The 25,130-nt window shown below is 50.3% G+C and overlaps 1 protein-coding gene across 2 annotated transcripts; it reads left to right on the top strand.

Moving 5' to 3' along the window:
- Positions 1-7,892: 7,892 nt before the first annotated feature.
- On the top strand, positions 7,893-16,713 carry S1PR2 (sphingosine-1-phosphate receptor 2). Of its 2 annotated transcripts, XR_014261811.1 has the most exons (3): positions 7,893-8,110; positions 13,179-14,490; positions 16,424-16,713. XR_014261811.1 is itself a non-coding variant. In XM_082454941.1 (2 exons), exon 2 carries the CDS (start codon positions 13,221-13,223, stop codon positions 14,277-14,279), a length of 1,059 nt encoding a protein of 352 aa, XP_082311067.1. In that variant the 5' UTR covers positions 7,893-8,110; positions 13,179-13,220; the 3' UTR covers positions 14,280-15,646. The 2 variants fall into 2 exon arrangements, 1 of the variants encoding a protein (XP_082311067.1); XM_082454941.1 differs by lacking the exon at positions 16,424-16,713 and having other exon boundaries at positions 13,179-15,646.
- The last annotated feature ends 8,417 nt before the right edge of the window (positions 16,714-25,130 follow it).

The following is a 25,130-nucleotide window of genomic DNA, read 5'->3' as shown; positions in this document are numbered from 1 at the left end:
AGTCAGATCCGTCCCTTCTCTGCTCAGAACCCTCCATGCCTCCTACAGCAAAAGCCAAAGTCCTTAGAACAAAAGCCAAAGTCCTCACTGCAGCCCACAATGCCCTGCAGGACCTGTCCTCACTTCCTCTCACTGTCCCCCTCTATCTCTCCGTGGTTTCCGCCACACTGGTCTTCTCACCAGAACCTGTCAATCTCACAGCAGCCTCAGGGCCTTTGCACAGGCTGTCCCTTCTACATGGACCACTCTCCCCTAAATATCTGCATGGTTCACTCCCTCATCTCCTTCAGGTCTTTACTCAAATGTCACCTTCTCAGGTGACACTGGGTCTAAAAATCACAGTCCCTTCCTACCCCACATATCTAATCTGCCTTCCCAGTGTCATTGTTTCCAGAACTTACACCACATTCTAACAGATGACATCATGTTCTTATTTATCCTGCTTCTTGTCTGTCTCCTCCACTAGAACGTCAGCTCCTGGAGGACAGAGGTCTTTGTTTCTTTCACTGCTGGGCCCCCATGCTAAGAAGGAGAAGGGTGCCAGGCACCTAGAAGGTTCTCAATACATAGTAATTGAACAAATGGAATGTAGAGAAAGCAGTTTGCATACGGTTCCCCCACTGGCATTATTGATTGTGAGCCTTAATGAAAGGGAGGTAATGACCTCGAGACCTTCACACTGCGAGGCTCAAAGTTTGACCGTTTTGGCCCAAGCCTGGGTGGAGTCAAAGGTCGAGGTGTCCAGCCCATTCCTGTGGATCAAAGGCTCAGTTGTAGGTGACCTCTGTCCCCAGTGGGCCAGCATCAGCCTTGCAGCCCAGAGAGGGTCTTTGCTGGCCACGGGCATGATAGCAATTTAGGGAGCATATATTGGAAGCTGGAGGGCCCCTCAACATCTGGCCATTCCTAGCCCCCCATCACTGTGCCAGGGTTTTCACAAAGGCCAGAGTCAAGGCTGGAATATTGGGGGGCAACCTTCAGATAGAAGATGCAGGGTATGAGTGCAGGATTGATAGGGGGGCGGTCTGACCTCTTTGGGGGAGCTGTTTAAAGTACATCCCCATCAACTGCCAAAACATCTGCTGTGTGTTTGTTTGCAGCTCAGTTTGTGGATAACTGCCAAGCGTGTGAGGAGGAGGAGGAGTCCCCATTGAGGCATTCTCCCCCAACCCCTAGGGACGGGCCTGATTTGCATAGATGTTTCCATTCCCTTCAGTTCCCTTCAGTTCAGCGTCAAAGCGGGTGCGTGGAGCAGAAAAAAAGGCGCAGAAACAGCCCCCTGGGTTTTGGCAGAGAGTCAGACCCCCTCAGGGCTTGAACCCCTGGGTAGGGCACATGGGCTGTCTGGGCCTCAGTTTCCCCCTCTGTAAAATGGGGGTATAATCACCCCTTCCTCATATATTTTGTGCCAGCCTTGCACCTGCGTACCCTCAGGTCACCCATTCCCTGCTCTGTCCCTGCCCCATGGCTAAGGGCTGACCCCTGCACAGGGTAGCCCTCTTGTCCCCTGCCTTCTGTGCCCAGATTTAGCCAATGGCAGGCACTGAGGGTAGATTGGAGGGCGAGAAGATAGGAGAAGCCAGGGTAGTTCTCCTCATCTGCCTCTGACAGCATCTCCCACTGGACATGGTCTCCCTATTTGTTAATTTGCAAGTTGTCTCACCCCTCTCATGCTTTGGTTTCTCATCTAGGTAACCAACTCCTGTATTAAAGCCCCTCTGTTTGAGATATGTCTATTATCCTAAGTGGACTTTTACTGATGTAGGGCAGTTGTGAGGGGTTTTTGTTTAAGATACAATTAAAAATAATTCAAGTTTTCCCTTTTCAGTGTACAGTTCCACAAGTTTCCACAAACATATACAGTCATATAAACACCACTACAATCAAGATATAGAATTGTTCCATCACCAAAAAATTCCCCCACGCCTTTTTGTAGTCAACCCCTCCCTCCACCCTCAGGTCCTACGAATCACTGGTTGCTCTCTGTCCCTATAGTTTGCCTTTTCTAGAATGGCATAGAAATGGAATCATACAGTATATAGTCTTTTGTGTCTGCCTTCTTTCCCTCATCATAATGCATGTGAGATTCATCCATGTTGTTCTATATTGCTTGTTCCTTTCAGAACTCGAGGTTTCAAGTATTATCTGCCTGAGTGGTCTTCCATGTGAAGATAAACTGCAGTGTGTCTATTCATCCCTTAGTTAAAGGAGCTGTTGTAAGCTTTTGATGGGCTGATATTTGCAAAGAGCTTAGGACAGTAACAGGCACATGATATATGTGTCAGCTGTTATTATTATGCTGGAGGGGGGCTGAAGTGGGCCTTTGGGGTTCCCCTCTCCCCTAACTATGTATGTCTCCCTCATCTGGAAGAGACAGCCCACCCTTCCCAGGCTCAATGGGCTAAAACTGCATCTGGTGCAGACGTGGCAGGGACTGGCCTCCACCGGCAGCCTCCCCACCCCATTCCTGAAGCTGAAAGTGGGCCTCAAGCCCATGGATGGACGAAACAAGGCCGCTGCAGCTCCGCTGCCTGCCAAGATCAGCATCTGGAAAGCTTCTCTGCAGCTGGGCCCCTCCCCCGAGCCCTGGGGTGATGTTGAGAAAGTTGGGACCTGTCTCAGACACTTCTCCTTGTGCAGTTCCTCCTGCCAAAACCTGAGAGCTGGGGGTGGGGGGAGAGTGGAGGCCCAGAGAGGATGGAGGACAGTCCCAGACCTCATCAACTGGGGGGGGGGGTTCACAAAGTTTGGGGTGGGGTGGGATCGGAGGTCAGAGGGTTTCCTTCACCTCTGGACTACAGAGGAGAACATTCTACATCTCACCAACGACCGACGTGGTCCTCAGTGATAACCACTGCCCTTCTATTCCAAATCAATGGGGGAGGAATTGGGAGGGACGTCCCCACGGCAGGACTGGGTCTGGGACTTGGGATGAAAAAGAGGGCAGAGAGCTCTAGTTCAAATCCTACCATGACTGTGTGCCTCACTTTCCTCATCTTTAAAATGGGGTGAGGAAAATGCTAAACTATGGGGACAGAAAAAGATCAATGACTGCCAATGATTAAGGACGGGTGGGGGTGGTAATGAATAGGCAGAGCACGGAGGCTTTTTGGGCCAGCGAAACTATTCTGTATGATACTATTGATATAATGGTGGACATGTGTCATTATACATTTGTCCCAACCCACAGACTGTACAACACCAAGAGTGAACCCTCATGTAAACCATGGACTTGGGGTGATAACAATGTGTCCGTGTAGATTCATCAATAGTAACAAATGCTTACTCCCCTGGTGGTGCAGTGGTTGAGAATCTGCCTGCCAATGCAGGGGACACGGGTTCGAGCCCTGGTCCGGGAAGATCCCCCATGCCGCGGAGCAACTAAGCCCGTGCGCCACAACTACTGAGCCCACGTGCCACAACTACTGAAGCCTGCGTGCCTAGAGCCCATGCTCCACAACAAGAGAAGCCACGACAATGAGAAGCCTGTGCACCGCAATGAAGAGTGGCCCCCGCTCACTGCAACTAGAGAAAGCCCGCGTGCAGCAACGAAGACCCAATGCAGCCAATAAATAAATAAATAAATAAATTTATTAAAAAAAAAAAAGTAACAAATGTGCCACTCTGGTAGAGGCTGTTGACGGTGGGGAGGTTATGTGTGTGTGGGGGGCAAGGGATATACGCGACATCTCTGTACTTTCTGCTCAATTTTGTTTTGGGGGGTTTTTTTGTTTGTTTGCTTTTCTTTTCTTTTTTGTTCTCTTTTTTTGGCCATGCCGCACGGCATGCAGGATCTTAGTTCCCCGACCAGGGATTGAACCTGTGCCCCGTGCAGTGGAAGCATGGAATCCTAGCCACTGGACCACCAGGGAATTATCTCTGCTCAGTTTTGCTGTGATCCTGAAACTGTTCTAAAAAATAAAGTCTATTTAAAAAAATGAGATGATGATGATAATCATACTACCCACCTCCTAGGGCTGGAGGATTCATAGAGCCGCACCCAGCACAGTCTGTCCGTGTGAGTGTTAGCCATTCTTGTCAGTGGCCCTGTAATTAGCGGAGGCTGCTCCAAGCCTCTTCCTTTTCTTCTTTTTCCCCTGCTTGGGAGCTCCCCACGGAAAGGGCCCCGTTTCCTTCCTCTTCTGCTGTTCTCTCACTCAGGGATCCCCCCTAGGGAGGGTTCACCTTTCCCCTTGACCCCCCTGGACCATCAGGGCGTCTATGCCAGTGTTTCCCAATTCTCTAGCCCGTTCCCTCAGCCGACCCAGTGGAGACCTCATGTTACCCCAGAAGTGGGAGGTGAGGGGGGGAGGCAGAAGTGGGTTGCTGGTGTATCTGTGTATCCCTGGGGACATCACCTTTGTCTAGGAGCCATGGTCCCCCTAACAGGCGGCCGGATATGTCTGCAGGCTTGATAGTACCCCCCCACCCACAGGTCCCTGAGGGGATAGCAAACTGCTGAGCCAGCCAAGGCAAGCTGGGGGGGGCCACTTCCTCCCCAGCTCTCAGATCCTCAGAGAGGGCTTAGATTTCCGCTCTGATAGCTCTCTGGCGAGGAGAGGACCCAGTTTTTTTAGTACTTTGTCCTCTGTGGGTTGAACACCTGGTTTCTAGAGGTTGTACAGCCACACTTCATTTGGGCAGAGGATTCGGTAAGGTTGTGCTGAGGTCTGAATGGACCCCAAGATCTGGCCCGGAGCTGAGTGGACACTGAAATCTGGCTCAGGAAAAGGAGTGAATTCACTCTCTGGCTTTTCTTATCTTCCCATCAAAGCCCTGCTACCCTGTGTTAGAACAGGCTGGTTTCTTCGGTCTCCTCCATTGGACTGTCAGTTTTGGATGGCAGAAACCAACGAGGTATCACCAGAGCTGACACAGAGCATTCTATGTTGCATTATATAAATATATATGCTGTATACCTGTATGTAACATTAATATATTGATTCTTAATACTCATTTCCTTATTAATAACTTAAATATGTTTATTCTTAATACAAATTTATTTCATAGCGACACGTTGAATAATAGCATAGATGTTTATTAACAATGTTATTGTTTATTTATATTATTGATACTATTTGTTATTATTATTATTACTGGAACAATTTTACAATAGAAGTTTGGCGATTTGTTACCTTCGATTTGATTTTTCATGTCTTTGTAAATATTTTGAATTGGTAATATGAGCTAAAAATTTCAAACAGTCCCCCCGCCCCACCCCCAGGGTACACCATGAAAAGTCTGGTCCCCTCTCACCTGTTCCCCTGCCCCCCCAGTCCCCCTCCTTGGGGGTAACCGCTGTGACGGTGTCTTGTGCCCTTCTGGAGATGGCCTGTATGTCCACAGGCAAATGTGTGTGTATTTATACAGCCCTTATAAATATACCCAGAAATGCAGGCAGGCAAGCAAGCAACTGGTTTGCATTGTGCTTTTTTCATCTTAACGTGTTGAATACAGTTTCATATCAAGACTACTCCAATTTTACTTTTTAATAGGCATAAACGGATCGACTTTAATTTCCTTTTTCAAAGTTTTGTTTTCAACACTGTTTATGGAGTATAATATGCATACAGAAGAGTGTGCTGAACTTCTCCCTTTTTTTAAATTGGTTGCATTGTCTGGGATTTAAGCATCCACAATTTTTAAAAATTTTTAGCTTTTCTGAGGTATCCCTGACATGTAAAATTGTAAGATATTTAAAGTGTACATACAGGTGATTGGATATATGTATACATTGTGAAAGGATTCCCCCCATCTAGTTAATGAACACATCCTTCACCTCACATATTTATCTTTTATTGTGGATGTGAGAGCATTTAAGTTCTACTCTCTCAGAAGTTCTAATTGTTTGATACAGTATTACCAACTGTAGTCACCATGCTGTAAATTAGATCCCCAGACCTTATTATAACTGAAAGTTTGCACCCTTTTACTAATCTCTCCCTATTTTCCCACCCACCACAGCCCCTGGCAACCACTTTTCCTACTCTCTGTTTCTGTAAGTTTGACTTTTTCTTTTTTAATTCCACATAAAAGTGATACAATGTGGTATTTGTTTTTCTCTGTCTGACTCTTTTCACTTAGCATAAGGCCCTCAAGTTTCATCCACGTTGTTGAAAATGACAGGACTTCCTTTCTCATGGCTGAATAATATTCCATTGTGTGTGTGTATATGTATATATATGTGTGTATGTATATATACATATATATATACACATATATATATATATGTATATATATATATATCTCACATCTTCATCCATTCATCTGTTGACAGACACTTAGGTTCCATACCTTGGCTATTGTGAATAATGCTGCAATGAACATGGGAGTGCAGATACACTTTTTTGTCATTTTGCTTTTCAACACTCTTCACTGAAGTATCATATACATATAGGGAATTCCCTGGTGGTCCAGTGGTTAGGACTCCACGCTCTCACTGCTGAGGGCCCGGGTTCAATCCCTGGTTGGGGAACTAAGATCCCACAAGCCACGTGGTGCCGCAAAAAAAAAAAAAAAAAAAAAAAAAAAAAAAGATGGATAGAGAGAAGATAGATAATACCCTCTCCCTCCTTTTTCTTGCACTGTCTGGGTATCAAGCAGTCTAACTTTCAATTTAATTTATTGTTGGAATAGGGCACATGTTACAAAAGTCAAAAGGTGCAAAAGGATTCACAGAGTGAAAGCTACCTCCCTCCTGTCCCCTATCCCCTATCTTTCAGTTCCTCACCCAGGAAATTTATCAGTTTCTTCTTCTTGCAATATTCTGGATATTCTGAGCACATACAGTAGAACATCAACTCCATTGGAACAGGGAGTTTTATCTGTTTTGTTTCCTGATCTATCTCCAGCCTTTTAGTATGGTATCTGGCACATAGCAGGTGCTTACTGTATGTGGTAAGTAAACATATAAGCAGATTATGTATTCATCTTCACAAACAGTACCCTCCTGAACATAAATTCCATGAAGGCAAGGGCTTTTTTTTCCTGTTCTGTTCACCGCTGTGCCCAGCAGGTACACCAAAAACATTTGTTGAAGGAGTGAGGGGCATGTCGTCTAGTCACTGATGTCACGCACACGCATCAGTAAATGAAGCTGTGCTTCATCTCTGCAGCCAGGCACCCAGATATGCCCAGGAAAAGCTGAGTGAGGAAAAGAGGGAAACTAAAGAACTGGATAGGACTTCCCTGGCAGTCCAGTGGTTAAGACTCCACGCTTCCATTGCAGGGGGCACGGTTTCCATCCCAGTCGGGGAACTAAGATCCCTCGTGCCACGGCAAAAAAAAAAAAAAAAGAAGAAGTGGATAGAAGATTGGGCCTCAAAACTTGAAAGGCAAGACTCAACCTGGGCCTGCTGGTCAACCACAGCGAGAGCAATCGATTGACAGAGGCAGTGGAAGCTTCTGGGTGCTCCCAGTCTTCTAGGGCAGAGGGGCCAGCGCCTGAATTCTGGGGACTTATCAAGGCAAAAAGCAATCCATTCTTTGAGGCAGGGCCTGGCACATAGTAGGAACTTGCTTATTTGTTGGATGAACACACAGTGGGCACTTAATGCCTATTTGTTGTGTTGACACTCAGTAGGTGCTTCGTGGCTCCTCGCTGAGTAAATAAAGGGGATTCCACGCGCTCCTCCAATTCCAGGCTCCCAGGGATGGGCCAAGAGAACATCTGCAATCCAAGACAGTCGTTTCAGGTTGAGGTCACCTGGCCAGAAGCGACTGGACAGCACGGGGCTGCGTGACGTCATGCGCCGACCGCTTCTCACGGGTGGGGGCTGGGAGGGGCAGGGCTGGAGGTGGGGGTGCGGACAAAGGGACCCCGCGCGCCTCCTCCCCGCCCGCCTCCTCCCCGCCCGCCCTCGCGCGCGCCCCGCTGGGCAGGCCACATCTGGAATTCATTGCTGCTGCCGCCGCCGGAAAGAAGGCGGAGATAGGGCGGGGCAAGTGGGGGCCGAGGCGGCGCCTCTCCCGGTCCCCCTCCGTCCCCGGTCCCCAGCCCCGGGACGCAGAGGAGCCCGGCGGGCAGTCCCAGCCCTAGCCGCGGCCGTCCCGGGGACGCAGACGCCAAAGCCCCTCCGGCCAGGGCAAGGACCCGGGTCGGCCTAGCCAGGTGAGCGTGCGTGGCGAGGGGGAAGCAGAAAGGGAGGGCCCTGGTCCCCGGAGGTCGCGGGATCGGAGCTAGGGGCGCGGGCCAGGGGTCGGGGGCGTCGCGGGCGCGCACGCGCCGCCCGTGCTCCTGCTGCACCGAGGGAGTGGTCATCGTGCGCCCTCTCCACGACCCCAGGAGGCCCCACTGCCTCAGCCGCGAACCCCCAGACTGAGCTCCCCGCCTTCTCCAGCGGCAGGAAGTTGGCCCCGAGGAGAAGGCGGAATCCGAGCGCTTTCGGCCTGAGACTGGGAGGCTGGATGGCGTGCCCCCGGACCGGGGGTTTGGGGAGTGTGTATGGGGGAGGGGAGGACTCCCCTCTTTGCTGACTCCGGCTGGGCGAAGGCGAAAGGTGCCGCGCGCCGCAGTACCTCCAGGCCAAGGGGCGGGGCCCCAGAGGAAGGCAGTTGCCCACCTCCTCCACATCTGGTCCTCTGCCTCAGTTTCCCCGAGTAGTTCGTCTCTTCCAGTCCCCCCGCGGGGTCGTGGCTTTGTTCTGGAAGGAAAGTGAACCTGACTGCGTGGCTCCGGCGTCTCTTCTTTCCCCTGGGACCCGGGGATGGGGAGTGGGTGAGGGCACCCGTGGTGCGGACCCCGCGTGGTTCCGGGCCCAGCCAAGCGTGGGAACCTCGCCCACTCCTCTGGCACGAGTTGACTCACCCGGGGATTTCCATCCCCTCTCCCGACTGTGCCCTAATCGGATGCTCCGGGCGCCACGCGCTGAGCCCACGGTCCCCCGCGTGGTGCGACACGCGTGCGGCATTCGCGGTGCAGCTGCTGCTGGGATCTCTCCCCACCTCTCCCCAGTCCTCTGGGAATATCGAGGCTGGGCCCCTGGCTGGACGCAGAGGAGCCCCCCACCCCCACTTGGAGATGTGTGGGTCACCCGCGTGTGGCTGTCGCGGGAGAGAGGAGGCGCGGCCCCAGAGGCAGCGAGTGTGGATACCGTGCATTCCACCGCCAGATAAGGAGGCCGAGACTGCAGCCCAAGGGCGGGGGCGGGTCGTGGCGCCGTCTCCAAGGAGACGCCCAGCTGGGCTTCGCTTGGTGGGGGTGGCCTCCCAGCGGACCAGGGGCGTCTCCAGCCTCCCTTGCTGTTGTTTGGGCCTGGGCTGAGTTTAGGAGCCTCCGCCCTCGGGGGCCCACTGGGGCCTCGTCCGTTTGGTCATGCATCCACCCATCCATCCATCCACCCACCCATCCATCCATCCATTCATCCATCCATGCTACACGTTTTCTGAGCGCTTTCTGTATGCCAGGCATCATTCCAGGGAGTGAAAACAGACTTAGTTGCTGTCCTCTGACACACATTCTACCCTGGAAACAGACAGAAAACAAGAAATACAATCATTATTGCTGAAATTGGCAAGTGCTGTGAATATAATAAAAAGATGCTGTGGTAGAAAGGGCCTAGGGAAGGTGGCTAGGATAGCTTGGTGGTCAGAGGAGGCCACCAAACAGAAATCTGAAAGATGGGGAGACAGTCGTTCAGGGCTTTGTGGGAAGGCCATGCCAGGTGGAGAAACAGCAGAGGCAAAAGCTCTGAGGTAAGAACGGGGCTGACACGTCGGAGACCAGTGTGGTTGGAGTGGACTGACCCTGGGGGAGAGTGGGAGGAGGGGAGGTGGGCAGGGGCCAGGCCATTTTAGGTAGTGGGGAGTCATGGAAGAATTTAGAGCTGAGGAGTGACATATCGGAGCTATAAATTTAAAAGCTCCCCCTGGAGGCTGCATGGAGCATGGCAGTGTAGAGGGCAACTGAGGGGAAACCAAGCCTAGGGGGCTGCCCTAGGGCATGGGGCATGGGACCAGGGAGTGCCCAGGGGAACAGTAACCACAGGGCCTGCCTCCATGGAACTTGGGGGAGGGGCTCCTGGAAGCCACTGAGGCTTCCTCTTGCCTTCTACTCTCCTAATCTCCCCCTGAACAGTCTTGGTCTGTCTCGCTTCCCTTCCCTCCAAACCCTGTCACTTGTCCCTCTTGCTCCATTTCAGGCCTGGCCATTCCCCAATGCTGAGCCCAGGGACGTCTTACTGAGCATCTGGGAGGGAGTCAGGTCCTATGTTAGCCAGGCCTGGGAGCCTGACACAGGGAGGGGAAGCAGGAAAGGCCTGTGTCTGCCTGGGGGTGACTGTGCCAGCCCCAACCTCCAGACCCTGCTTCCTCTTTCTGGGAAGCATGAACCTGCCTTAAGCAAGGTCCTAGTGGAGAAGACGGAGGCACTGTGGGCCTCAGATTCCCCTTCTCTAATAACCACCCCTCCTGAGGCTGCCCGAAGTGAGGATCTTCCCCTCAGGGAAGAAGACAGACATTTTGGTCAGTCCCTGGGGTACAGGGCTGAAAACATTTTTCTTTCTTTTTTTTTTTATAAATTTATTTATTTATTTAATTTTTGGCTGCATTGGATCTTTGTTGCTGCGCGCGGGCTTTCTCTAGTTGCGGCGAGTGGGGCTACTCTTCGTTGCAGTGCACAGGCTTCTCATTACGGTGGCTTCTCTTGTTGGGGAGCACGGGCTCTAGGCGCACAGGCTTCAGTAGTTGTGGCACACGGGCTCAGTAGTTGTGGCTCGCAGGCTCAGTAGTTGTGGTGCATGGGCTTAGTTGCTCCGCGGCATGTGGGATCTTCCTGGACCAGGGCTCAAACCTGTGTCCCCTGCATTGACAGGCGGATTCTTAACCACTGCGCCACCAGGGAAGTCCTGAAACCATTTCTTATTTCTCTAGGAAGCGGCCATAAATCTTTCTCTTGGCTGCCAGACAAGAGAGGGGTCTGAGCGGCGGTGGAGGGGGAGGCCTTGGGACACACCCTGGGCTTCTAGCCCACCAGCAAGTGTGCTTCCCAGACCTGCGATGGGTCCTTGATTCTCAATTATGATCCCCAGGAGGGGCAGTAGGCCAGGGCAGCCTGGGGGCGTCTGGTCGGGGTGACCCAGCGGTCAGGCTGTGGTTCAAACTCTCCCCGGGGACATCCACACAGTCTTAATAATGTCCTGGAAAGAAGTGAGCTCCAACCGCCTGTAAAGGACCAGATCAGTAGCGCTAGCCATAGAGCGCCCCCAACTGGGCCAATCGAATGTCGAGGATGGAAAGCTCAGGCCAATAGGCGAATTGCTCAATGCCCTGGAATTGAAAATGAGCCAATCAGGGCGCGGGCTGTTTCTGGCCCGACGGCCGGTCTGGTAAGGCCCAGACTTGGGCCAAGCCGGCTGCAACGGGCAGAGGGCATCGGGGCGACTGGGGCCCGTCCGGCAGGGGAACAAGGAGCCTCTGTGTGGCGATCTGGGCGGGGCGACAGTCCCTGAGGATGTGCACAAGCCCTTCTCTGTTCCCAAACTAGGACGGATGTCCCTTCGCCCAGGGGGAGCAGCTGTCTCTATCGGGCCAGGAGCCAGGGCACCCCCTCTGAGGGGGTGTCCGGGACTGAGATGGCTGGACGACCCCGGAAGCCCCTCATCACTCCCAAGCTCACTGGGAACCGGCCTAACCAGCCTTTTCTGGAACGGTGCTCCTGGCGCTCCTGGCGTGCACGTGGTCCTTGCTAGGCGTGTTTCCAGGGACCTGGGGAGGTCTCTTCCCACGGCCCCCCCCCCCCACTGAACTAAAGGCTGGTCTGGAGCTTCCTCCTGGCTCCCCTGTGCCCCTCGTGAAAGGCGGACACTGCACCAGCTCCTCTGAGACCCCCCCCCCCCCCCCCCGCCAACTACCAAGCTGGGGGGAGGACATGAAGTCGGCCTCTCACCCTCTCTGCCCACGCCCATCTTCCCAGCCCTTCCCCCCACGGCTCAGTTTTCCTTGAGAGAGGGGTGACTCAGGCTTTCATGAAAGCGAATACCGAATACCGTTCCCCCCTCCCCGCGGAGCTTCACGCCCCCTCACCACTCACATGGCTTCGCACAGCTGCCCCATCCTCCCAGCCAGGACCTCCCAGACGGGTCTCCTGTGGCTCCCCCATCCCATCACCCCCTCCCAGCCTCCCTGCACCGGATGTGACTGGGGAGCCGGGACTCAACCCTGTTTGTTCCAAGGGCCTCACATCTGGATTTCATCTTGGCTGGGGAGGGGGGTGCCAGCGCCCTGCCCACCCTGCTAGGACCCTCTGTCCCAGGGCAGGGCTAGATGGTGCTGATGAGAACAGGCTGTTGGGAATCTTGCCTGGCTGGCTCACTCAACATCCCTTACCAAAAGATTGGGAGGAGAACACCTAGTCCCTAGCTGTGGGTGTGGCAGGAAGAGGGAAGCTAATAATATTAGCTAATATTTATTGAGTGCCTGCTGTATGCTACGGGTGCCTCGTGTATCGTTCAACAGGATTTTCCCATCACCCCTCTGAAGTGGGCTTTCTTCACCCCACTGCACAGATGAGGCCATTGAGACTTAGAGGCCAAGTGTTGAGTGACTTGGCACAATATCCCACAGCGTGTCAGAGGTGGAGTGGGGTTGAACCTTGGATTGCCTGCAAGGTCTGAGTCCTTGAAGATGACGTGACCTCTGTGATGCTCAAACCTCAGGTGTCTCCCCAAGACCTTATCTTGGGAACACGTATGGCCTCTAGGCTTAGACCCAGCCTGAAATCCAGGGCAGTGGGTGGTAATGAGCAGAGGATGGTGCTATCAGCGAGAGCATCTCACTGACCCAGGTTGGCAGGCGGCATGAGGCCCGAGGCTCCCGTGTTTTCAAGAAATGAGACAATCCCTCCAGGTCCTGGCTAAGACTCCCTCTCTGGGTAGGTGGGTAAGGCTTCCGGAAGTCCATTTTGCGTCTTTCGTGCCCTTTGGGGGAGCTTCTGTTCCTTTGAAAGACACTATAGCCTAGAGGTTATAGAGGCTTTGGAGTGGGTCTCTGAGGCTCTGCCACTGACTAGCTTTGAGGCTTTGGGAAAGTGAATTGACCTCTCCGGTTTCCCATTTGTAAAGCAGAGATGATGATAATTCTGACTTCATGTGACAGAGTTGGGACTTGAACCACAGCCGTCCAGAGTCAACCCAGGCAGCAGCCACGGCACTGACCTGTCTATCTGTCTTTTCTCTCTGCAGCTCTGACAGCCCCATGGCCCTAGCCGGCTACTAAGCCCCACCATGGGCAACGTGTACTCAGAGTACCTAAGCTCCAGCAAGGTCAAGGAACACTATAATTACACCAAGGAGAATCTGGACACGAAGGAGACGCCCTCCCGCCAGGTGGCCTCAGCCCTCATCATCATCCTCTGTTGCGCCATCGTGGTGGAAAACCTGCTGGTGCTCATCGCGGTTGCCCGCAACAGCAAGTTCCACTCGGCCATGTACCTGTTCCTGGGCAATCTGGCTGCCTCAGACCTGCTGGCGGGCGTGGCCTTCATAGCCAATACTTTGCTCTCGGGCTCTGTCACACTGGGGCTGACACCCGTGCAGTGGTTCGCCCGTGAGGGCTCTGCCTTCATCACGCTCTCCGCCTCTGTCTTCAGCCTCCTGGCCATCGCCATCGAGCGGCACGTGGCCATCGCCAAGGTCAAGCTCTACGGCAGCGACAAGAGCTGCCGCATGCTGCTGCTCATCGCGGCCTCGTGGCTCATCTCGCTGGTTCTCGGCGGCCTGCCCATCCTTGGCTGGAACTGCCTGGGCCACCTGGAGGCCTGCTCCACCGTCCTGCCGCTCTACGCCAAGCCCTACGTCCTCTGCGTGGTGACCATCTTCTCGGTCATCTTATCAGCCATTGTAGCCCTGTACATCCGCATCTACTGTGTGGTCCGCTCCAGCCAGGCCGACGTGGCTGGCCCGCAGACACTGGCCCTGCTCAAGACGGTCACCATCGTGCTGGGCGTCTTCATCTTCTGCTGGCTGCCCGCCTTTAGCATCCTCCTCCTGGACTATGCCTGTCCTGTCCGGGCCTGCCCTGTCCTCTACCAGGCCCATTACTTCTTTGCCTTTGCCACCCTCAACTCACTGCTCAACCCTGTCATCTACACATGGCGCAGCCGGGACCTGAGGCGGGAGGTATTACGGCCGCTGCAGTGCTGGCGGCGGGCAGCAGGGGTGCAAGGGGGGCGGGACGGGACCCCGGGCCACCGCCTCCTGCCTCTCCGCAGCTCCAGCTCCCTGGAGAGGGGCACACACATGCCCACGTCGCCCACGTTTCTGGAGGGCAACACGATGGTCTGAGGGGCAAGTGGGCTGACAACCAGGCCACCGCAGCAGAGGGCTCCATGGAGAGGCACCGGGTGCCCTGGGACAGAGACATGGGGCTGCCAAGCAAGATGCCCCCATTCCACAGACCTGGGTGATGCTGAAGATATTTCACACCTGGGATGGCTGACTGAGGCACTGACCAGTTGGATGGCACAGCTGCAGCCGGGTCCTGGAGGCCAGCGAGGTGGCTGGAGTGACCTCTTCGGAACTGGATCGTGGGGAGGGCCGGGCGGGGGGCAGACCTGGAAAGAGCCCAGGTGACAGCAGGCAGGTGCTCGAGAGGAGCACAGCGCAGGGGCAGTCCGACCCTCCGCCCTGCGCCTGACTCCCCTCTCTGAATTTAGCCCCCTCGCCACCTTCTCTTGGCCACCTCAGAGGCCACTTCCCTAGAACCGCTGTCCTGAGGGGCTGGAGACCTCCTCCCTGACCGTTCTGGGCGGCCCTGGCTAACAGTTGCCGGGCTCAAATCCACAGCTTCCCCAAATTTCACCAGCTGCCACTTTGGCAACTTCTTCCCTTTCTTCTGACTCTGTGAGTGAGATGCCAGGAAACCACGTGGCTGTGGGGAACTAACCCCCATTCTCAGACCTCATTGGCCGATTGCACTATTTGGGGCACAGAGGAATCACCCAGGGCTGGAAAAACCGGTCTGGGGGCCTGAAGAGGGCTCTGGGCCTCCCAGTGGGGCAGGGTGGAATTGGAGAAAGTTCTAGGGGAGCTGTTGGTACAGGGCCCCAGACCCCCAGAAAACAACCACCCCCAAACTCTCTCACCTCCAGACCCAGCAGAGGTACCAGATCTCATAAGGCAGGGCAGCCTTGAGCCCGCTGTGCCTCCTTTCAGGTTGTATTGAACGGAGCATGCGGGTAGGGGTGCCGAGGACAATTGTGGGATGCCCTCCTATTGCCCGCTTCAGAAGGACTTTGCTAAATTCTGTGGACAGATGGAAGGGACATTGCGGTACAAACGTATATTTATGTGTGTCTGTCAGTGTCTGTGTGTGTCTGTGTGTGTGATGTCTGTGATCCCTTCTGCTCACCCTGTTTCCCCAGAATGGATGCTATTTTGTCTCCTCACGTCTGTGTTGAAACTGCCAAAGAGGGGTCTGGTCCCCGCACAGACTCCTTTGTAATTCCTTGCTTATATCCCCACTTGAGAGCTGGGGTGCAGCTCACCTGGAAAAGGAAACTTCACGCCTCAAAGTGATTTCTCATGACTGCAAAGGCTGGGAGAGGGGATCTTTGTGGGGGCAAGGAGCCAGTTGGGGGCTTGTCTCCCCTCATACAGCTCCCCGGAGGCCCCTTATGCCTGAGACCCAGGCCAATAAACGGTTCAATGTCTCTTTCTGGTGGTGGTTGTCTTTTTAGGCTTAAGGTGGCAGTTCCCCCATTAGCATCCTGTGGCTGGGGGTGGATGGGACAGGGGAGGGTGGCTACTGCTCAGACAATTCATCCTTTGCCAGCCTTTCCTCGGTGCCCCCAGCCCTGGCCCAGCCAGAGACAGGATTGCAGTGGCTTCTGAGAAAACAGGGTCAACACTGACTTTCTCCCTAGGGCAGTTATCTGGCCCCTCCCAGTGATTAATTAGGCCCAGGACCTCCGTGCTATCCTTCAAAGAAAGAGCCTGGCTGGGGGTGGGGGGGGCCCCCCTTCTTCATCCCCAGTACACATCCCTCCTGGGGAGCTGGAGAGATGGTCTTGGGACACATGGGCCCAGATACCCCTCTAAAGCACAGTGTTCCCCAAAGGAATGGCCCACCTTCCTCAAGCACTTTCCAGGCAGGAAGACAGAATCCTCAGGAGGCTGGAGTTACTATAAACTGCTTTTATGGAGATGTGGGTTCAGAGAAGTTAAGTGAGCTGCTCAGGGTCACACAGCAGGTTGGGGCAGTGCCTGTCTGGATTTGAACTCAGGCGGGCTGACTCTAGATCCTGCCAGCTCCACCACTGGGCCAGAGAAAAGATCCTCAAACCCCTCTTTGCCATGGAAGGAGTGAGGAGTGTGGGCTGCCAGCCTCCACCAGCATCAGCAGGATCCAGGATATGCCCAGCTGGGATGCAGCTGAAAGGTGGGTCCCTAGCTCGGCTCCAGAGTGACACTCCCTCCTTTGCCCACAGGCACAGGGCCCAGCGGCTCCTTTGAAGATAGATCTGGAGCTTTGATGGGGAACCCAGGCCCTCAAGCTGAAGCTCCGCCCAGCAACACCAGTGCAAAGTTAGGGCAGCCAGTGGAAACGAGAAGGAGTGGGGCAGACGGTGGCTAGAAGCTGAGACCCACACCCCCCATCGGAATTCCCCTTCCTCCAGCCATTCAAAGACAACCTCTGGAAACCTGAGCCCTCGCTGGCATTGCGAGGAGGAAGAGGCACAGGCCAGGCCAGAGTCAATAAATTTCCCCCAAATACCCACATGCTTCCTTCACCTGCTCCTTCAGGCATCCGCTCAAATGCCATCTCCTCAGAGAAGCCCGCCCTGACCACCTTCTTCCCTCTATCTAGCCCCTCACCTTCTTACCACCTGGCGGTGTAATACATCAGTCTACTTCTCCCTAATTAAAATATTTACTTTTTTTTTTTTTTTGGCTGCACCACACAACATGTGGGATCTTAGCTCCCCGACCAGGGATTGAACCTGCGTCCCCTGCATTGGGAGCACAGAGTCTTAACCACTGGACCGCCAGGGAAGTCCCTTTTTTATTTAATTTTTTTCCTAATTAAAATATGAACACCTTGCAGATAGGACTGCATCCTATTCACCACCGTCTCTAGCATCTTTCATAGTACTTGGCACGTTCCCACCAAAGGACCTTAGCACCTGCTGTTCCCTCTGCTGGGAATGATCTTCCTGCAGACATCTTTGTGACTCTTCTCTCCTCCTTCAAGTCTGTATTCAAATATCACACCCTGGGTGAGGCCTCTGGCCATGAACACAATTTTTTTTTTATCCTATCTACCTCCCTTGCTACTCGCTAATATGCAACACATTTTGCTTCTTTATCTTGTCCATTTTACTATTATTATTATTATTATATTTTTGGCCGTGCTGCACGGCATGTGGGATCTTAGTTCCCCAACCAGGGATCAAACCCATGCCCCCCGCATTGGAAGCGCAGAGTCTTAACCACTGGACCGCCAGGGAAGTACCTGTCTTGTTTATTTTCCATTTCCCCTTTAGAATGCAGTCCCATTCTAAATGCCAGACAGCAGGAGTTTTTGTCTATCTTGCTCACTGAATGGCCTCAGTGCTCAGGACAGTGGCCAGCTTACAGTAGGTGCTCAATAAATGTTGAATGAATGAAAGCCAAAGCAAATGGGTGAATGTTAAGTGCTCTGAAGAAAATCAAATAGGAGAAGCAACAGTTTTGGGGTACTGTATTCTGCAGGGAAGGCATTATTATAGGCACTCTGACCGAGAAAGAAACTGAGGCACAGAGAGGTCAAGTAATGTGCCCAAGGTCACGGAGCATGTGAGTGGAGGGGTCTGGATTTGAACCCAGGCAGTCTTTTTTTTTTTTTGGCTGCACCACTCAGCTTGTGGCTCTTAGTTCCCCAGCCAGGGATCGAACCTGGGCCCCCTGCAGTGGTAGCATGGAGTCCTAACCACTGGACCGCCAGGGAATTCCCTTTTTTTTTTTTTTTTTTTTCTTTTTTTCAGGCAGTCCTTGATTGAAGACCAAATCACATCTCATTCTCCTCAGTATGGCGGTCTGAAGAACTGATTTGCTAATATCTCTCAAATCTCAGAGCCTAGAATGGAATGGACCAACCTGTAGGGATGCAAGATGACTTTCACCTCCTTTTTTCCCTACAAAGGCTGTTGGCTATTAGGGAGCATCAGAATCACCTGGGAGAACCTGTTAACATGCAGATTCTTACGCTCCCCAGTCAGAGATTCTGATTAAATAGGTCTGGGGTGACCCTGGCGATGTATGTTTTTCATCGAGCCCTGCCAGTGATTAGAAAAAGCATCATCTCGGGACTTCCCCGGTGGTCCAGCGGGTAAGACTCCGAGCTCCCAATGCAGGGGGCCCAGGTTCGATCCCTGGTTGGGGAACTAGATCCCGCATGCATGCCATAACCAAAAGATCCTGCATGCCGCAGCGAAGATCCCGTGTGCTGCAACTAAGACCCGGCACAGCCAAAATGAATAATAAATATTAAAAAAAAAAAGAAAAGAAAAAGCGTCATCTTGGGACCATATTCTGAGAAACATTCTAGATTCCTTAATCTAGAGCAGTGCTGTCTAGGAGAACTTTCTGTGGCCATTTAGCATGTGAAATGTGGCCAGTGTGAAGCTGAATTTTAACTTTAATTAATTTCAGTGTAAATGGCCACATGTGGCCATTGGCTACAGTACTGACTGCACAGTTCTAGATTCCATATCTCTAGTTTCTGCAGCTTCTGAGCAGCTGAATTCACTTGGTGTGATGCTGCCATTTCAACAAAAATTCCCGTCTTCCACTACTATCATTGTGAATGACATTGTAGCTTCCATACATCACTTTATGATTTTTGGACTATTTCTTTTAATAATGATATCAATGATATTCTGCTGCTAATGACAGAAAACACAAAATATTAGTAACTTAAATAAGAGAAATTAATTTCTCTCTCATATATAAGTGTTTCAGAGAGAATTGATCCTGGGTAAGAAGGACGATGCCCACTTAGCCACAGTCCAGGCTCCTGTCTGTCTGTTTATCTATCTATTCACACATACACCTACCTAAATACTTCACTGTGTTTCCTAAGGACAAGGCATTCTCTTACATAACCTCAGTAAAATTATCATAATCAGCAAATCTACAAACCTTAATGAGATTTCACCAATTGTCCCATTACCAACCTTTATAGCAGAAGAAAATCCCAGCTCACTTTTTGCATTCAGCTGTCTTTTTAGTTTCCTTCAATCAGAACAGTTGCTGAACCTTTCTTTGTCTTTCATGACCTTGACATTTTGGAAAAATATAGGTCAGTAATTTGGTAGAATGTCCTTCAACATGGGTTTGTCTGATGTTTCCTCATGATTAAATTCAGGTTATGCAATTTTAGCAGAAATACCAAAGAAGTGATGCGTCTTTCTCAATTTGTTCCATCACTAGCAATGTTAACGGATCCCTTGGAGGTACCTGCCAAGTTTCTCCACTTTATTTTTTTAATTAATTAATTAATTGATTAATTAATTAATTTTTGGCTGCATTGGGTCTTTGTTGCTGTGCGCGGGCTTTACTCTAGTTGCGGTGAGCGGGGGCTCCTCTTCGTTGCGGTGCGTGGGCTTCTCATTGCAGTGGCTTCTCTTGCTGAGGAGCACGGGCTCTAGGCGCGCGGGCTTCAGTAGTTATGGCTCGCAGGCTCTAGACCACAGGCTCAGTAGTTGTGGCACACGGGCTTAGTTGCTCCTCAGCATGTGGGATCTTCCTGGACCAGTGCTCGAATCCGTGTCCCCTGCATTGGCAGGCAGATTCTCAACCACTGCGCCACCAGGGAAGCCCTTTTTTTAAAAAAAAAAAAAATAATAATTAATTAATTAATTAATTAATTTTTGGCTGTGTTGGGTCTTCGTTGCTGTGCACGGGCTTTCTCTAGTTGTGGTGAGTGAGGGCTACTCTTCGTTGCGGTGCGCGGGCTTCTCATTGTCGTGGCTTCTCTTGTTGTGGAGCATGGGCTCCAGGCGCGTGGGCTTCAGTAGTTGTGGCACGTGGGCTCAGTAGTTGTGGCTCGCAGGCTCTAGAGCGCAGGCTCAGTAGTTGTGGCGCATGGGCCCAGTTGCTCCGCGGCATGTGGGATCTTCCCAGACTAGGGCTCGAACCTGTGTCCCCTTCATTGGCAGGCAGATTCTTAATCACTGCGCCACCAGGGCAGCCCACATTTGTTACTATTGATGAACCTACACGGACACACTGCAGTTTCCCATAATTTGGTACTGGCTGATGGCATCCCCTTATGTCATTTAACATGTTCCTTTGTCCCCAAATTCAAGAATTGAAAGATATTCAATTCTTTCTAGGTGGTGCTGGAAACTCACCAGGAGGACATGATGTCTGGCTGTCTCTCTTTTACTGAGGACTAAGACCGATCAAGGGGTTCAAGTGCCATCAGCCTGATCCTGCGTTTGTAAATTCCCCATCCGACTGTCCCCTAATGGTTTGATCACCCGTGGACTGTCACTTGGACCTATCATTTCATTAGCCATCCTCAAAGGGTTTCTAATCCATCTCCCCATCCTCACATTCTGGCCATCTTTCTCATTTGTCTACACAGCAAATGTACTTCCCCAAAGTCAGACATCGGATATCCACCACCTTTCTCTAAATGTCTTGTCTGAGAATAGTTAAGTCTGTCACGAAAGGGAAGTGAATTTGGGTAGGTGTGACTCATTGTCAGCGGCATTTGTGGTGTTAGTTTCAAGAGTGCATACTCTAAAGTTAAAAAAAAACCGAAAGGGCTTCCCTGGTGGCACAGTGGTTAAGAATCTGCCTGCCAATGCACGGAACATGGGTTTGAGCCCTTGTCTGGGACGATCCCGTATGCCGCGGAGCAACTAAGCCTATGTGCCACAACTACCGAGCCTAAGCTCTAGAGCCTATGAGCCACAACTACTGAAGCCCGCACACCTAGAGCTCGTGCTCCGCAACAAGAGAAGCCACTGCAATGAGAAGCCTGCGCACTGCAACGAAGAGTAGCCCCCACTTGCCGCAGCTAGAGAAAGCCTGTGTGCAGCAACGAAGACCCAATGCAGCCAAAAATTTAAAAAATAAGTAAATAAATTTATATCAAAAAAAACACTCCAAAACAAAAAACAGATTTGAATCTCAAATCCAACCCTTGACAACCCAAGTAGACTTTCGGCAAATCACCTGACAAGTCTAAGCTGGTTTCATCATCTGTAAAATGGTATGTTCATAATCCCAACCTCAAATGCAAAATGGCACTGCCACTTTGGAAAACAGTTTGGCAGTTTCTTAGAAAGCCAAACATAAACTTACCACACGACCTAGAAATTGACTATAGGTATCTACCCAAGAGAAATGAACACGTATGTCCACACAGAGACTTGTCTGTGAATACTCATAGCAACACTTTTCATAATAGTCCCAAAGTGGAAACAACTCAAATGTCCATCAACTGATGAATGGATCAACAAAATGTGGTTCATCCATATGATGGAATATAACTCAACAATGAAAAGGAACGAAATACTGACACACATAATAACATGATGAAACTCAAAATAATTATGCTAAGTGAAGGAAGTCAGACACAAAATACCATAAATTGTATGGTCCATTATATGAAATGTCCATAAGAGGCAAGTCTATAGAGACAGAAAGTAGATTGGTGGTTGCCTGGGGTTGAAGGTAGGAATGGGGATTAACTGGAAACAGGCATGGAGATTCTTACTGGAGTGACAGAAATATTCTAAAACTGGATTGTGATGATAATTGTACAACTTGGCAAATTTACTAAGAAAACATTGATTTCTACATTATAAAATGGGTCAAAATTTTGTGGTATATAAATTTTACTTCAATAAGCTTATTAAAAAATAATTCCAACCTCTCAAAATACTTATTGAACACTCTATTTTATTCCTACCCTCAGAGATCTTACATTCTAGTGGGGGAGACAGGCCATAAAAGTAAATATATAATACAATGTTAGGAAGTTTCCATTATGGAAAACAGTATGGAGGTTCCTCAAAGGATTAAAAATAAAACTATCATATGAGCCATCAATCCCACTTCTGGGTGTATATCCAAAGGAAATGAAATCAGTATCCTAAAGAATATCTGCACTCCCATGTTTATTGCAGCATTACTCACAGTAGGCAAGATATGGAAACAACCTAAGTGTTTGTCAATGGATGAATGAATAAAGAAAACATGATACACACATACACATACACACACAGGGAATATTATTCGGTGATAAAAAAGGAAATCCTGCCACTTGCAACAATATGGATGAGCCTGGAGGACATCATGCTAATTGAAGTAAGCCAGAAACAGGAAGACAAATACTGTATGATTTCATTTACATGTAAAATCTAAAAAAACCAAACTCACAGAAGCAGAGAGTAGGATGGTGGTTCCCTGGGGCTGGGGGATGAGGGAAAGGAGGAAATGTTGCTCAAAAGATTCAAACTTTCAATTATAAGATTAATAAGTTTTGAGAATCTAAAGTACACCATAGTGATTATAGTTAACAAAATTGTACTTTTGAAATTTGCTAAGACAGTAATGTTCTCACTACACACAAAAAATGGTAACTAACTGAGGTGATGGATGTGTTAATTAGCTTGATTGTAACAATCATTTCACAATGTATATATAAATCAAATCATCACATTGTACACCTTAAATATATGCAATTTTTATTTGTTAATTATACCTTAATAAAGCTGGGGGGAAATGCTTCTTAAACTTCCCAAGTGGGGAGGGTGTGAAAAAAAATACAGCTACCTGGGCCCTACCAGGGCCTGGAGAATCTGACTCCAGGGCCCAGGGCCCTGGTCTCTGCATTTTTACACTGTACCCCTCCTGATGTGAACCATCCTTGACTTACAGTTTTCAAAATGCTGATTTGGGGCTGGTTTTAGGCTGTAAGATATTGCCCAGAGGAAATATGGCTGGGACGAGACCACTGCTTTGTCACTTCCATGGGTCTAAATCAGTCCTTCTCATCCAGGGTGATTCCACGCCCCCAGGGGACCTTTGGCAACGTCTGGAGATATTTTTGATTGTCCCGCCTGGGGGTAGGGGTGCTACTGGCATCTAGTGGGTAGAGGTCAGGGATGTCACTTATCATCCTGCAATGCACAAGACAGTAGTCTCCCATGACAAAGGCTCATTCGGCTCCAAGTATCCTAAAGTGGTGTCCAGGCAGTGGTGCCTGCCCTTCCAGGTCCTTCCAGCTGGTCAGCTGGTTCACCTGGGAGAGTGGAGATGCCCTGACTGGAGTCTCTCTTTGCCAGGTAGTTGTAATAACTTGGTGATTGCTTTTGGGGAGGCAGTTTTGGCTAATTAGTGGTCATTTCCGGGAAGGAGGGGTTTCATGTGAAGTTCTTCTGATTTAATGGCTAGGGCAGGCCCCATTCTCATCCCTGCTCAGTGTGGTGAGGACGATTTTCTCTGCAGCTCAGGAGTGGACACGGTGTGTTTTCACTTCGTGTGCCAGGAGGTGAGTGATGCCTGGAGGGCTGACCACTGTTTTTCTCTAGGGACTGGTGCCTGCAAATGGGCGGTGGCCATGGGACCCAGGCCAGTTGAAGATGGCTGGGGTGGGCTGAGGGAGGCAAGGTGGGACCTATGTGTCTTAGAAGGAAGAAAGGAAGAAGGCCCAAGCTTGAAGTGGGTGACAGAACTGGGGAGAAGTACCCTGGACCAAAGCACTCAATCCAGGAGTGGAATTACTGGGTCACAGGGCAGGAATACATTTAGCCTTAGTAGATATTGCCAAATCATTTTCCAAAGTGGCTGTACCATTTGGGGCTCTTCCAGCAACACAGGAGAGTTCTGGTCTTACTAAAACTTGTGAGCATTTCTTTTTTCATTTTAACCATCCTGGCATGGATGGGTATATGTGGGAGCTGTTAATCACATTGAGGTTTCATTTTGCATTTCCCTGATGACTGATGAAATTGAGCAGCTTCCCATTTGAGTCTTGGCCATTTGGATATCCTCTTTTATGAAGTGCCTGTTCAACTCTTTTGTCTACTTAATATAAAAGAGATTGCCTGTCTTTTTCTTATTGAACTCTCTGTGTATTGTAGATACAAGTCCTTGGTTGGCAGACATATGTCTGTGGCTTGTCTTTTAGTGGTATCTTTTGACGAACAAATTCATTTTAATACAGCCTGGCATATTTTCCTTTATGATTAAAGTGTTTTGTGTCCTGGTGAAGAAACACTCACCTACTCCAAAGTCACAAAGAAGTTCTATGTCTTATTTGAAAAGCCTTCTTGACTTTGCTTTCCCATTTAGATCTGCAAGATCTGGAATTGAGTTTTGTACGTGGTGTGAAGTAGGGATCAAAGTTCACTTTCTTCCATAGGGCCATCCAGTGGGTCCAGCACCATTTACCAAAAAGACCATCCATTCACGAATGCTTTGCCAGTTGTTTTTGTTTGACATAAATTATATAGCCACATGGTCCAGCGTTCCAAAAGGGCAAAAAGATTCAGAAAAATTCCTTTGCCAATAGATTTAACCCTGCTAATTAACATTCCTTATCTCCAGGAATTTATCCATTTCTTGTTTCTTTCCCAAGATTTTATGTGTAAATAAGTAAATATACATAATTCCTTCCATCCCTCCCTTTTTTACATAAACAGTAGCACACTATGCATTCCATCCTACGTCTTTTTTTACCCCCATTTACAGGTAGGAAACAACCTCTAGGATATTATATAGAAAAATATCCTTTTATTTTTTTGTTGTTGTGGAGTCTGTCACCGTATGAATGGGAAACAATTCCTTTGTCTAATCCCCACTGATGGGGAACTAGGTTCTTCCCAGTATTTTGCTACAGACAAGGCTCAGTGAATGGCTGTGTCCACTTCTCTCTCTCTTTTTTTTTTTTTGGCCACACCGCCCCGGCTTGTGGGATCTTAGTTCCCCGACCAGGGATTAAACCCCAGGCCCTGGCGGTGAAAGGGCCGAGTCCTAACCACTGGACCACCAGAGAATTCCCCACCTCTCTTTTTGCACGTGTTTGTGAGTACATCTTAGGAGCAATTCCCGGAAGTAGAATAGCTGAATAAAAGGGTGTGTGCATTTGTTGTTTTGATGGATGTTTGCAGACTGAGCATTTAATGTGGGGGAAGA

The sequence above is a fragment of the Balaenoptera physalus genome (assembly GCF_965194825.1).
Source record: "Balaenoptera physalus genome assembly, chromosome: 3".
NCBI classification, from domain to species: domain Eukaryota; kingdom Metazoa; phylum Chordata; class Mammalia; order Artiodactyla; family Balaenopteridae; genus Balaenoptera; species Balaenoptera physalus.
This window is presented reverse-complemented; position numbering and strand designations above follow the sequence as displayed.

Bases quoted from the DNA above. Each gene is read 5' to 3' on its own strand.
- S1PR2 (XM_082454941.1), top strand. From the start codon at position 13,221: ATGGGCAACGTGTACTCAGAGTACCTAAGCTCCAGCAAGGTCAAGGAA.